The sequence below is a fragment of the Poecilia latipinna genome, unplaced genomic scaffold (genome assembly GCF_001443285.1).
Source record: "Poecilia latipinna isolate Pla-1442-1.1 unplaced genomic scaffold, P_latipinna-1.0 Scaffold1961, whole genome shotgun sequence".
In the NCBI taxonomy this organism is placed as follows: domain Eukaryota; kingdom Metazoa; phylum Chordata; class Actinopteri; order Cyprinodontiformes; family Poeciliidae; genus Poecilia; species Poecilia latipinna.
This window is the reverse complement of record NW_015114577.1, coordinates 18,353-33,791: the sequence shown is the minus strand read 5'-3', so window position 1 is coordinate 33,791 and position 15,439 is coordinate 18,353. Positions and strand designations below refer to the sequence as shown.

General features: G+C 37.8%; 1 protein-coding gene across 1 annotated transcript in view; it reads right to left on the bottom strand.

Moving 5' to 3' along the window:
- Positions 1–15,045, bottom strand: part of LOC106935420 (contactin-4-like) — an 81,452-nt gene extending 66,407 nt beyond the window's left edge. The window contains exons 1-2 of the mRNA XM_015015864.1: positions 15,035–15,045; positions 13,137–13,312 (exon numbers count right to left, since the gene is read on the bottom strand). Coding sequence (XP_014871350.1) covers positions 13,137–13,312; positions 15,035–15,045 — 187 coding nt within the window. The remainder of the gene's footprint in view (positions 1–13,136; positions 13,313–15,034) is intronic.
- Positions 15,046–15,439: the final 394 nt, after the last annotated feature.

The window sequence follows — 15,439 nt, the reverse complement described above, 5'->3', positions numbered from 1 at the left end:
CACAAGGTAAGTCACTAAAACGCATCGTTAAAGAAACTGGCTTTGGCAACAAGCTGTATCCAACCATGAAACAAATAGGAATAATATTTAAAAACAAATCTTTCATATCCAGTTCAACAAGGAGTAGGAAGAAGTCAGTGCTTATTAAATCCTACTGCCAATCGTCTGGTCCCGTCTATACAGGCTTCACCAGACTGTATTCAGTTATATGGTCATAATCATCACATCACCTTAAAACAAAATCTGTTTTATTTTTGTACTCATATCCATTTCTTTTTTTTTAATTAGATTTTTTAGTTAATAAAAGAATAATAATAAAAAAACAGGATAAAAAGTAAAAAGAGCCATGCTGACTCAGTTTTCTCTCACATTCCCTATTTTATTACTTTACCTCTTTGAGACAAAGAGTCATTGAAGAGGAAACCTGTCCAGGCTGGAAGTGACTTTGAAGAGCCATTGAAACTCTAATGATAATAGTAATAATTCCACTTCATGTTATATGATAAACCATCGATTACTGACATCAGTCTAACATTTTCCTGCAATTACTTTGTAGCTGTTAAAAGTCTCCTGTCATAGTTAGTCTAGTGAGAACTAAAACTCAAAATGCAGCATTTTTACTCTTTCTTCTAAAGAAAAACAGTAAAAAAGCAACCCGGTGTGTCTGGATCTGTTCTCACTCCACATGTTAATCCACTCATCTGATTAATGTTCGTCAGCGCTCCTCTCTGGAGGAGAACGTGTCATCCCCTCGGCAGAATAATTGAGCATCCAGGATGAAGTCGCGGTCCGCACGGCGGATGACAAACTCTCTGTTGGCAAGTCGTTCTTAACACGGCGAGCTGCCGTCGCTCTTAATTATATTTACCGGACTGTGAAAAGCGGGCAGCCAAACAGAGTGAGAGCGCGCGGTCTGGTCCACTGTGCCCAAATCAAGCGGCTTGTTTTCATTTCCTCTGGTTAGTTTTGTTTGAGGAGTGTTTGCCGTTATCTCTTAGCTGTCGCTCAAAGGTGATTAATGTTGTTGCGAGGCTAATTGACTTCGCTCCTCGCAGAAGGCTTTATCTCTGCCTGGCATTTCTGATCAGAGGTCTTTGATGAAAGCTTGTCACTAATTCATCCACTCTGCTGTTTTATTTTATTTTCTAATTAACTTCGTCCCTTTTCTGCTAGTGGTGGTACAGTAAAGCAGTGAGGCAAGAATTTCACTGTAAAAACACAACATTTTACCAAGTCATTTTGGTCTAGTTTCTATTCGGAACATCCTAGTACACCAAGTTGAACAAAACAAACTCATAAGTAACTTTTCAGCAAAATACAGTAGGGCTGTGGCAATAAGCAATAAATCAATTAATTGCATGTTCATTTAAAAAAAGAGCAAAAATTTCAGTTTAATGTTTCGTCTCATCTCTTCTGACAAAAACTGAATGACAAAAGTCTTTCTGTCTCAACTAGTCTTTTTCTGAAGGACATTTTTGTTTACAGGCACTCCATAATCCATTTCACTTGTTGTTTTGTTTATTAATTTTGCAAATCTAAAATGTCTTCCAGTTCCAGTGTTAAATGTTCAATAGGATTTAAAGTTTATTGATCTTTGAGAATTAAAGATTAAATTGCATTAAAAGTGTCATTATTTACCGAATGGCACTTCATGACAACTGTCATAAACATTCAAGTCTTCATATTCATGACAGGTGTTATGTCATGTTTATGACAGTGTCATGTCAGTCTTATGCACACCCCTTCAAATAAAGTGCTACCTAATTTCTTAATATTAATGAAAAAGTATTTGTTCCATTGGGAGATTATTTCACTGTTTCCCAGAAGTGAAACAATCTGCCAGTGGAAGTAATACTTTTTCATCAATACTAAGGAATTATAGACTTAAAATAATTACATTTTGCTCAAAAGTTACTTATACATTTGTTAAGTCAAATGTAATAAGATATTTGCACCAGAAACTAAACCAAAAATACTTGACAAAATATTATGTTTTTGCAATGTAATGAAAAATGGCTTGCATTAAAGTACATTACTATTTTTAGGAGGGGCTTTTTAGATTCTCAAAAATTGCTTTCTTTCTTATTTTGGGTGGGGGGGAGGTGTACTAATCCCACCACTTACTTTCATCTAAAGAAACGACAGAAGGTTAGATAAAAGCACCCAAGCCTTACCAAAAAATGAGCTAACAGAACAAAGTCAACAAAAGCAAGAGAGATCTAAGGTTCTGAATTGAATCACCCCCGTCTCCCCCAAAAAAAGTCCTTGTTTTGGTTTTATTTTTGGCTGAGATCAAAGCCATGAAGTGGGGATGTGTAGTTCACTAGAGCCCCCCCATGCCCCCCCCCCCCCACCACCGCGTTGAAAGCACGCCGCAATTGTTGGCCGTGTCCGATGACTCCCACCATCATCACCTCATCTTCCACCTCTAACCATCCACTCTCAGCTGCCCCAAAAAAGAGCAAAAGAAGCATTGTTGTTGGAAGTGGGCTTGGTGGAAGTAGCAGAACGTCATCTGCAACGCGACTGATGCCTTTCAGTCTGTCCATGGTGGACGGCCTGGGATCAACCGGAGGAACGCCTTTCAAAGTTCATGTGGATGTGTAAGTGTTGAAAAGAAAGCATAAAAGCAAAGACGATTGCCTCGATGGAGAACACAAGTCCTTTCAGTCAAAGACACCCAGAATGCCCCTGATTGTTTCTACACAAAAAGCTTCCCTGTGACTCTCCGAAGGAAAGCAGCTAACGATGAATAATTGCCTCGGAATAAGTAAAAGTGATGTCCCATCCAGGTCCATTAGCATCAATTACTGCAAACGTGGGCTGGCATTACAAACAATGATCCAGATTAGGCTGATCATCGCATCCCTGACATATGAGCTTTCCAAATGCCAGGGCCACTAATCATACTCCAACGGGCCTGACCAACCGTGACCGTCAGATTCATCACAACCTGCTGCTCCGTAAGGATCGCTTCCACGTCTTCGAGTGGCGCCAACGGAATAATACATGACATGCGCAGGTGTGTGTGGGTTGATGTGCCGGAACTTACACATCAGGATGGTTATTTTAGGGCTTTTGCTTACGATGCTACACAGATCTGCTGCCAAAAATAAATGAGGCGGACAACAAAGTGTGAACTATTGAAGTCCAACAGGTTTAAAGCTGAATCAGCATATCTGTGAGTGGATTTCCAGAGGAAAAACAACTTTGGGAATTCCTTCTCTTTAAGCTGGGCCTTCCCAAAAAAGAATCACCTGATTTTCCATTGACCTGTAGAGTACAGAGTTGCATTTTTGGTAATGTACACACCAAGTTTTGACAAACTACAAACTGTATTAGTTTTCTTGGATTGTTTTCACTTTCTACCAAAGATGTTCATATTAATAATTCTAATGGGAGTGTAGTAGTGAGTGTGAGTGCATACGTTATTTGTCTTTTTGCCTCTTTTTGCTTTTTAGTTACAATCAAAAGTTTCATATAGGTCAAATAATGTCATTTCTTACAAATAACAGTCCAAATACCACTTCAGACCTATAGAATCAAAGCAGACAGAACTTTGCCAGACAGAGTTCAGTTTGACCAGAAACATCGTGGCTCTTAAAGCTACAGTGTGTAACTTTTATATATATATATATATATATATATATATATATATATATATATATATATATATATATATTCTTTTTATTTAATAGCGTCACTATGTTGCGACAGTAAATTATAAGATATTTAGTCAGTGAAAAGACTGAGCTTTCTGGGGTACCATTGCCATCTGAAAAAAACTAAACTAATCAGACAACAACAACCAGAGTGAGAAGAGGATCTTAGCGCTGCCAATCATGTAGGGACAGTTTGCTCCTCAATGTGCTAATGTTAGAGAAACAGCTTAACATTCCAGGAAAACTGTTTATCCGCCTTCAACTGTGGCCATGCTAACTAGCCTGAGCATTTACACCAGTAATGTAGTGGTAGCGTTTACACAACCATGATAGACAGCACTAAGACCTGCCGCCTGGCTCTGATTGGTTGTTTCTAGTCAGCACTGGGAGAAGGCAGAGGAGCTCAAACTTTTTCATAGATTGTCTCCTCCCATACTGTCACAACATAGAGACAGTTTCAACAAATACACTTTTTTTAAAAATTAAATACTTAAAAAAAAAAAACTACAAAACGTTTCTTTTTTTTTTTTTTTTTACAAAGTAGAAGGGCTTAAAGTATTGCAAAATCTCATGGCTTTTTTTCCCTGGTACCTGCTCAATACTTGGCTTCAGTCAACGATACATGATTCTGGTCATTTTCCATTACAACCGAGAAGCAGCTGTATGCAGGTTGGGTCATCATAGCAGGGCAAAATCTTTAAAGTAATCTAAAGTGGTCCGTATGGGAAACAAACACAATACCTTGTCATTAGACCATGGAATTTTTTTGAATGTTTAAGTCATTTTTAAAAAAAAAAAGAACAATGGAGGAAGGAACAGAAGACACAAAGAAACACATTAAGAAGAGTAGAAGGGAGGAACAGAGGGGAAAAGAAGAACAGAGGGGCAGAAAGAAGCATAAAACTAAGGAAGGAAAAGCACATAGAAAAAAAGAAAAGAAGTCCAGAAAGAAGGATTCAACAAAAAACAATGGGGGGAAAAAATGTGCTGCAGCAACAAAATATTCCTCCATATTCATATTTGACCAATCCTCTCCAGGTCTGGAAAGTCCTGGAATCTGAACCCAGTCACTTCCAGGTTGCACTGGAACCCTGATGGTGTCCGATGCTGCGTTATGATACTTTGATAGCGCAGTGCAGATAAAAGCAAAAGCCAGAAAAAACCCAATAAGCTATTTATGCCTCATTAACTAAGTCAATATGTTCGCTCCACGCTATCAGAGCGGCTGAAAGAAATCTAACGGATTTATTTGCATCTAAATGAGGCGTTTCTGTCTAACCCCCTTTAAAGACCTCTCTGGCTACATCTGGAATCGTTGTTTGTGTGTTAAGCCAAAAGTGAACTTGCCTGACACTAATGAGACACTGTATATCTGCAATACCTGAATATATACACCATCCCACTGGATGTGTCAAGCCAGGCTCTGTTTCTTTGTTAAGAGTCAGACCTTCTGACATCTCTGGCTTGTGGAACACTGAATAAGGTTTGTCACTGCAGCCAAAGCACAGCCACCCCATGTAGAAAAAAAACAGAGCCTGTTCATCAGGATGAAATATGAGTATACATCTTTTACATAATAACTGTTAAAGCATCGATAGGAAATACTCATCAGGTTGGGTGTGTATTGAGCGGCAGCACCCATCACTTATCCTCCTCTCAGGAGGACGACAGGCACAACAACCCTTGCAAAAAAGTAGCATCATCCATCAAAAGTTTGGAGCGACAGAATGTTCCGAGTCCCTGCTAGTTCTGAGCGTAACCTTGACGACGTGCTGGAGCACCAAACACTAACCAAGCAATATTATTTTTTCAAAGGTTTCATCAGGAAAGCGTCTCTATGGCTCATCTCCGAAATGGAGGAAAATTTAACAAAGTTGCTTAAGAAATTATACTGAGAAATGATAGGCTATCTAAAAATGTGAAATGACTTAAGATTAGATCAACGTGCTGGTCTGAAGAGACACAAAAAATCCAATCTGAGCAACAGCAATCATGCTTTTTAGGTCACCTGGAATAAGACGGAGATATTACTGATGGCTACTTAATGAAACTACAGGGAGAAATCCCCAGACACCAGGAGCTAAATGACCGACTCAGGAGGCAGATAACCTATCAACTGTAAAAAATGTAAAAATGACAGGCTCCCACATCTGACATAGAGACAGAATCACAATTCCATCATCAGTTCAATGACCAAATTTAATGAGATTATTATTTGATCTTCACATAGAGTCAAAATAATCCATTTTTATGGACTAGTGAAAAAGAAGGTACAAAACTGAAATACTGAGCCGTCTCAAAGCATGTTAGGCATTTATCTTTGCATCAAAACCAAATAGAACAGATGTATGTTATAAGCAAATATTCTTGAAAATTTCTTTCCAGGTCAGCAGTCATTTGAAGGACCGTGATAAAGATAATCAATTTCAACTTAGAATTTACAAAAACACATTACCTGACGTTTTTGCATGTGGAAGGAAAGTGGCATCTCTGGAAAAAAACAAAACTTCTTACCAGGACAAACTAAAATCTTTTCCTTTGAGAAATCTGACAAATACAGGAACTGCAGTAAGATCAGCAGAGTTTAGTGGCAAACGTTCTTTCTTTCTATTCAAAGTAAGCTATTAAAACTAACATTTTTTTTTTTTCTGTACTCGTATGCTGATAGAGTACAGGACGGCAGATGGAGAAGTTATGAACTGGCATTTCATCTCACAAAAACAGGTTCCATTGTTCAAATTAAGGGTCAACAATGGGAACAGAAAATATTTTATTATCTGTGGCAAGAAAAGAAAGTGAAAAGAAAGAAATTCAGAATCACCAAGAAGAACATTTATAACTATACTTTTAATACACTGCTGTAGTTTGAGTACTAAAGTGATTGTTGCTGTTGCATTAAGGTTCAGGGGTTTGCATATTGTCTAAGTGGATATGTTGGGCAAACCGATATTAATTATGAAACATATCAACCCACTCTGCCAGTTTTTGGCAGCTGACTGCTGCACAGCATGACGCCAAATGATCCAATTTGGAACTATTCTGTTTTTGAAATTGCACAGTGTTTGATAAAACTACTGTAATCACAGCCCAAGTCCAAAGATCTGTGTTGTTTTGCAGCACTACTGGACAAAGAATTGAAAGGCTCTGAGTGCTTTGCTGTTAATGTATATTGTGACTTTTATCTCAATACTCTGTTTTTTTCCCAGAAGCTAGCCTATAAGGTTAATAGGAAAATCTAAATTACCCCCTTGGGTTTTAGAAAACCGACTGGTTTCCTATCAGGTTGGATAAATGTTTTTGTAAAATGGAAATCATACTACCAAATGTAAAAGTACATATTTACACTGCTTTATATTTCCTTTGCACAAGACTAGTTTATCAGGGTCTCATAAGAGTAAAAGTTTCAAAAACTTGAAAGAGCATTTACTTGATTTCATTATTCACCACTTGAAATTTTTGGAATTTATTTGACATGAAAACTGTACCACTTTGAAAACTGAAGTATGCATTTAATAAATAATGAATGAACAATAAACTATTGTCATATTTTAATAGAGCTAACCTTACGTGGGGTATTTGAGTGTTATGTCTAGTTTTTGTAGAATCATTTAAATTGCTACTAATCACAGCTCTTGAGGAGAACTTAAAAGTACTGACAGGTCTAACAAAAAAGGGTTTCAGAAATCAGAAAATTACTGAAAAACAGTAGTGAATCACTTTTTTAGTCTGATTAACCTGTTGCTTGACTTGCTCCAGTAAGGCTTCTAGTGTTTGCATCGCGTTTCGATGGAGCGGGCAGTAGTTCTATTACTTTACAGCAATCCCAACGCACTACTTAGGATCAGATTAAAGATTTGGCAGTCTTTGAAACACAACTGAAATGGATATTCAATGATTTATCAGACTCCGACTTTGACTCACACAGCTCCAGTTGCCAGTTAGCTTGTTAGAGGTGTGAGGAGGCTCAGTCTTATGTCAAAATCACACTCCTGTTTTGCTTAGAGCTCATTACCAGCTCAAGGTTTGATCTTTACCAGATAGAAGTAGAGCTGCAGCTGAAGCCTCACTCCTCGCCTGAGTGTTAAAGGTGTGAATTTCAAAAGAGAGTTGGAGCACACTCACAGGAGCTGGATATAGTTTTGGCACGTGTCTGAGAAGGGAAATAAAATCTTATGTCATTTTATCTGTAGTTTTAAGAATTCAGTAGATGCTTTATTCCTCTTTTTGTTTAATTCCAACACCCCAATGCATAACTCTGGAACTTGAACTGAAAGATGTGTTGCCTTAGGTAGTTAACTCTCCAATATCACAAATGTTACACATAGGCAGTACTGTTACAGGATTAACATAAAGCTGCTCAAATGTTGCAATAACCTGACACTGAGGCCACTTCTGCAGTATCCAGACACTCTGACTTTGCTGATGACATTGTTGTGTTTTAGGATTGTATTTTTGCTTTCAACAGGCTAAATGCACTGTTAGCTAACTTTATGCATTTCCATTACAAATGTGTGCAAAAATGTACATTTTCTTTTAATGTCGAAAAAACACAACTTTGGAATTGTGGTGTTTTCTATAAATTAGAAAGAATCAAAATCACACATCAATAAGTTTGTTATCGTGATAAAAACATGCCACACCATCATCCTTCAATTTCTCCAGACAGAGCTCAGTCCAGCACTGAATGTAGTTCCCTCTGTGTTTCAGAAGAGCTTCTCTGTTAAGTTGATGTATTTTAAAAAAATATTTTTTTATGTTGCCAGTTTTTGTTAATAAAGCATATTTTCTTGATAGTTGTAATTTAACTGTTCCTAGCTCTTTGTTAAGCATGACGGGTATATACGGGTTTATTTCAGTTCGTCTGATTCTGCGTTTTATAGTAACCATTACAGCTGAAATTTTAAAAGTTGATCATTTTCTAATTTTTATAGTAATTATAGTTTCTAAACTATTTCTACTATATAATATTTAGCCTTTTTTTCTACGAGATCAACATGGGTAATTTAGTTCAGGTTACAGATCCTTCATCAGCGATGCATGCATAAATGGGAAACTTATCATTAAGGACAAACAGGTCTGTGATATGAAGATGAGTCATTTTTAGAAATATATTTTCCAGGCTAACTACACAAAATGTGCCAATTTTTTTATCTGAATAATCAATAAATTGTCAGAATAATCGCTGGAATAATTGATGACTAACATAATTCTTAGCTGCAGTCCTAGTTACACGACTTTAGGTAAAACAGTGTAACATCAGACATTGGATTTGAAGCAGTTCTATAGCAGTAGAAATACTGAAGTTAAGCAGACGGTACTCAAAGCACAACAATGAATAAACAATAATATTTGATCTCTCCACTATGTAGATGCTCTCATCTCAACTTGGTACAAAGCTTGAAATGAATGATAAACAAAGAAGTCCAGCCAATTTTCTAGATTATTCTAGCTATTGCTTATTTAAAATAAGCGGATGCGGCTGCCATTTTGTAAATACCAAGTTCTCTACAGTTACGGGGAACGTAGTGGAAGCTCTTGACTTACAGCTGGGCCTGTGGGAAACAGTCATTGTATGTCAGTTTTGACTGGCTGATAATTCTGTCAGTTATGTCAACTAAGGCCTGCATGGCATTTTTCACAAAGGGGTAGCTGAATAAGTACAGCAGGTGCTGAGGCGGAACTGCTCGCCTCAGCACGTTTAAGGCACTTTTTAAAATAGGAAATTAAAGGAAGCTTCAATAATATCAATAAGCAACTAGCTTGTAGAATAAGAATTAAATTATTAAAACATTTAAATATGATTAAAACATTTTACACTTTTTCTTTTCAATTTTCTAGGGCTAGCAGAGAAGGCTCTGCTGGCTCTGACAGGACACCACTGCCTCCCTGACACTTAATGACCTCTTTGAAACTCTGAAATTCAGGTTTTTCTTTAATCACCTTACTTAAGCCTAAGAACCAAAATACTACTGGAGCTCCTCGATAGTTAGTTTTCTTGGAACAGTGTAGCAAGCATTTTACCTGCGTGCTACATTTCAAGTTTACAAGCAAGTGTGGATCTGTCAGGCATATGTTAAGTAAACGAGTAACTAAAAGTCATGTGGTTATGATTGTTGCTCCACCTTGAGCAGACGGCCATCACAACACAGAGGTGGGATAATTAAAAACTGTCCTTGTCTAAAAGTAACTTATGTCTCATGTAGAGATTTGTTGTCTAGGATTCCTTTAAACTTCTATAAATAATTATATGACACTCCAGAAATACCAGTTGCCCTTTAAATTACTCGCTTGGGTCCTCACCATTCAATCATGGTACGGAGTTAATTAAGCTATTCCATGAGTAATAAAGAAGATAGATGACACCCAGTCATACACACGGTGAACACCCCTCCCCGGCTCTGTGACAGCGACTGAAGACTGGTAAGGTCAGAGCCCCAACAATTGATGAAACTGTCATCTCATCACAGTGGAAATCCACCAGCAGAATGGGATCATGGATTGACTTTCCACAGCTCCAGGGGGCCAAACAAATGGCCTGAGACAGATTGGTGGCCTTGTCTCCAAATGCTAAACCTCAGAATCTAATCTGAGCAGTTATCAGTCATTTGCTGGCAGTGTCATCAATTCACCTGACCAGTAATGATTGTACAGTGGTGGGAGTTATTGACTCACTGAAACTCCAGGAATATGGAGTCCGGGGCTGTCAGTTAAAATCCCTGAGATCAGTCAAACAATCCATCATCGTGTTCTTCAAACATTAGCATAAAAGAGTTTGAGAATGCTGATTCTGCACTAAAGTATTCTGGGTTTTATCACTTTCAGAACTGTTAAAGTTATCTGCTTCTAACTTCTGTCACCTGATGAAAATTTTAATCTACCATACTTGAGCCCATGCCCCTCTAAAACATAACCAATCTAAAACCAATCCGCAGTTTAAAAATTGAAATAGCTCTGGTACATAAAGTACATAAATTCTATCCACCAGGAACAGTTAGATTTTTTTTCTGTTTCCTAAAATTGTCCTGAACCTTTGCAGGTGTGTCTGGACGAGTCTGCAGAGTTGTGCATTGTCCTCATTCTTCAACGCATCTCAACAAATCACAAAACATGATTCTTAAAAAACAAGAGTGCAAATGGATTGGAGTTCTCCAAACTACAATATTTTTCTACAGCAGACCAATCAGATTTCAAAGCAGACAGTATTGTGTTTCTGGTTAATAAAAGTCTGCATTTTTCTTTGAGATTTAATTTGATGATTTTGGATTAAAAACCACCACTCATAGTGCTTCCCTTGTCCTAAAGATGAATATAAAAATGAAACATAAAAATACAACACAATGGTCAATTTTCCACTTTAATTTTTATGTTGAAAATCTATAAATGGAGACAAGTTTCCTCACCCATCCAGTAAACACACTCATGACAAAATTAAGACTCAGCCCAATAGACACATAAATCTGTATAAAAACCAATTCTATCTGTGTTCGATGGAGAAATAAAGCTAGAACAATCAGCTATGAACAAAGTCTGTGTGTTGCACTGACTTGTTTGTCATAACAGAGACCAAAGAGAAGGGAGGGCTGATAAGAGGATTTCTGCTGCTGTGGTGCAGGGTGCTCTGTATGGACTACAGCAGACCCACAACCTAACACAAGCACATAACTTTTGGCCTTACTGGCATTCCATACTTGATTACAATAGAGTCAGTGCTCACAGTTGCATCACTGTCTCCAGGCTTGCAATTAGGTATAAATCGGTCCTCAGACACTTGCTTCGAAAGTCGATGACTTCTTCTGTGTGATGCTTCCCACAGGAGATTTGCACTTTTTCCACACATTGAACAAATGGCTTTGAAAGAGAGAGCATCTCACCTCCGTCAGCTTTATTTCTGACTGCATGTGGAGGAAAAGCAGGGATAGCATCCTGCAAGTGAATTCCCTTCCATCAGCCAGTTGACTGGCCGCTGGGTAGAGGAAGTGCTCCTCAGCACTATATCAGGCTTAAAGCTGCAGTATGTATGTTTTATAAAAAATATTTGTTTACATATTTGTTGAAGCCATCACTGTCGTGACTGTTATGAGATGGATAATCTGTAAAAAATAAAAATAAATAAATAAATAAATACATAAATAAATAAATAAATAAATAAATAAATAAATAAATAAATAAATCTCCTCTGCCTTCTAGAAACAACCAATCTGTCATGCAATATTTTTTATCGGTTTAATGAAAATCTGATAAGGGTTAGGGACATATGCTTTGATGCATAAGTAAGGTATCAAAACATTTTTCTAGAATTTTTCTGTTAATTTAACAGAAAATTTAAACTACTACTTCTGTTAAAGAACATGCTATGGTCGTTGAAATAAAACATAGGACTTAAGAAAATAGTGTTTTGAAATGATCAGGACCATGCTACGAGGCTAGCATGGTCCACGAAGCAATCAAAGGACCAAGACATTTCTCATTTTAATCTGTTATTTTTTGTGTTGGAGTTCTCATAAATGTTCTACTTCATTCTCCTAATATTTCAGTAATATTCAGATTTTACTGCTGTATGACTTTATTCTCATATTACTACAACTGTATTCTGGTAAAATTATGACATTATTCCAGTAGATAAAATATGACAAAGCTGAAAAACATGTTTTTCAAAAAAAGATGGCATGCACTGGGCGTACTGACATCACTGTGAACTATGGAAACTCAAGGAATGCATTGATTTAAAAACAAACAAAGTTTTCCAAAAATGTAACTAAAAAAATTTATTAATTGATAAAAATCGATTTATCTGCCAGGTAGCCAGCCGCCTCACATCATTCAGCTATGAAAGGAAAGAGAAGACGTCTGAACTCATTATCTGCCGTTGGACTTCATTGTTCCCTTGGCAACGTGCTTATTGGAGGCTAGTTGTTAATTCAGCCACCCAGAGAGACCGCTGCCCCACAAACTGTCCTCTGAGGTCCGTCCGTTCAGTCTGATTAACAGAGCCTCCTGTTAGCACACCATCGGATCCCAATCCCTCCCAGATCACGCCTCAGCACAACTTTTGATGCATGTCTCATGCACGTCTGATAGTTCTCTTGCTTTGAGGTCTGTTTTACCCCCCTCCTACCTAATAAATTCAGAGTACAGCAACATAATGCCACAGGAAAGCACAGATTCAGTTAAAAAGTAAATAAAAGCTCTTTAGTGGCAGCCAGCATCACCGGTGGCAGTTCTTTTAATTACCATAACCCGCTTTATGCTTTCACATCTTTATTGTTGCCTGGTGTTTGATCTGCTGCATTGACTAGTGTAAACTCCAGTCAGCACACAGCGGGTGCTAATGACACTCAAGGGAAAAACTCTCCCCAGCATGACAAAGAAAATTTTTGCGTTGTTATCCTCGGTTGCAATAATGTATCTTTTTTTTTTTTTTTTTGCAACCACAGAAGCCAAAGAAGTTTGCCCAGAGGCGAGGAAAAAACTCACAAGCAAAGGTTAGGCTGGCCTCTCGGCTGACGATGGTCCCGAAGGAGTTGGAGGCGAGGCACTGGTACGTTCCGGCGTCTTGGTCTTTGTTCAGACGGCTGATTCGGAGGTTGCCTCCAGAAAGGCTGTAGTGAGATCCAGCTTTGGGAGTGACTTCTGTACCGTTTAACTTCCACCTGAAGCAGACAAAAAAATGTAATCAGAAAGAATAGAAAAAATTAACATGGAAATTAAGAAATTAAAACACTGTTCAGAGCAGACCGGGGCGACGACAAATGCCAGACTCATGAGAACATTGTGACTTGTACGTTCGATTGCATGAGAGGAATAAAAGGTGGTGGGGTTCCCAGACATCATGCCCTCCAGCTCGGTGTTAATGTAAGCAGCAGTGAACCATTATGGTGCCAAGGACTTGACTTGGAGAACAGATAGCATTGCAGGCCATCCATCTTTCCGAAGTCCAGTCAAACCGCATAAAATTTCCACTTAATCATTATGGTGCGACAATTAAAACAAATGCCTGCGAGCTTGCCTTCGCACTTTTGCATCCTAGAGCCGAGGGCATGATTATCGTTGGTGTTATGGGTGATCAACGACGGGTATAATTCACTTAAAATGGCAGCGGACTCTCCAGTTTCTCATGCAGATGCATGTTATTAAGAAGAAACACAGGTGGGAGGAAATCCGTCATTTCTGAAAAATGGCTACAAGCAACGACAAGCATCAGTGGCGCCAAAAAGGTGCTCACTGATTTGTAACCCTTATTATGAGAAAGAATTCATACCCTGGGAGTTTTCTCACATTTTATCATATTATGCTGCAAAGTTCTAGGGATTTCATTGGGATTTTGTGTAACATATCAACACAACACAAAGTGCTGGAAAAATGTTATGATTTTTTGCTCACCCACCCACACAAGCAACAATACCGAAATCAGCGGTGTGCAAACTTTTGCCATGAGGGCCAAAGTTGTTTAAGTTGAAAGCACTTGGGGCCCTAAACACTGTACATTTTTTTAAAATAACATTTTCAAAACAAACTTTTGGAGCCTTTTTATCAACAATGAACTAAACAATTTTAATTTAATTAAAAGCAACAAAATAGTCAGATGTGTAAATGAATGTAGATACAAAACATAAGAAAAGGCCCACAGTTTGAAATTGCTTTGGGTTGCTTTTGAGAAAAAGTAGGTCAGTGTTTGTAGGTGTAGTTACTCCAAAATTAAGATGAATTGGAAAATGTCATTAATAAATGGGAATCTAGATTTTCTAACTAATATACCTCGTAATTTTTATTTATCTGTAAAAATGTTGAAAAACATCAACCACCTCATTTACATAGGTAGTTATATCAATGATCAATTGATGTAACTACCTATGCAAGTGGAAATCTATCACATGAAATCCCCCTGGAAAACAATTAAGCTTATGAAATGAAAGAGTCCTAATAGGTGAGAAAAGATCGTTTCACATCGTCTTTTAAAATAAATATGCAGTTCAGGTTTGATCCTGGTGATTCTGCTACGTATTTCTTTGAGGAGTGTTTCTGCTTTGATTTCTTTCATTTAAGTCTCAGTTTGATTTCAGGTGCAGCTGGGAAAATATTGTGCTGTTGTTGTTGGAAGAACAAACACCTTAATGGGGCTTCGTTAAAGCTCCTCTGTAAATAGCTAACAGAAGTTGTGCGCAGCTGTTAGGTGTGCGACTCTCTCGGCTCTTGCTGATATAAAGGTTTTGTCTCACTAAGCTCAAACAACCTTTCAGAAAAGATATTAACCATAGTGTTATTTTACTGCTGTACTTTGTTCATCTTTGACAGTATAGTGCCTTCTAAAATTCATGATACCAGTCTAAAGTATTGCGTTCTTCCTCTGGCTGTAACAGGTTTTCTTCCCTAACCATGCTACCATGGCGACGCCACCATCACGTTTCACAATACAAACGATAGGTTTAGGCTGATGTATCGACGCGAATTTCCACCACAAACAGCATTTTGAATGTTGGCTGAAAACTTTTATTTCACCAGAGAACATTCTTACAGAAGACTGCTTCACCCTGGCTTATGGCAAACTTTGTGGATGGGAAAGTTCAAGATGTTCACAAAAGTGTCTTCACATGCCCTTTGGTGCATTAACTGCTCATTTTTGTGCACTTTTACATCATAAGGCTAATGACATTGTGGGAGGTCCCTATGCAGATTTCCCAGGAGTTCTGGAAGTAAGGTTCTTGTGAACAGTTTTTTTTTATTTTTTTTTTATCGCTGATATCAATTATTTCATTGTTCTTGATGTGCAATACTTTGGT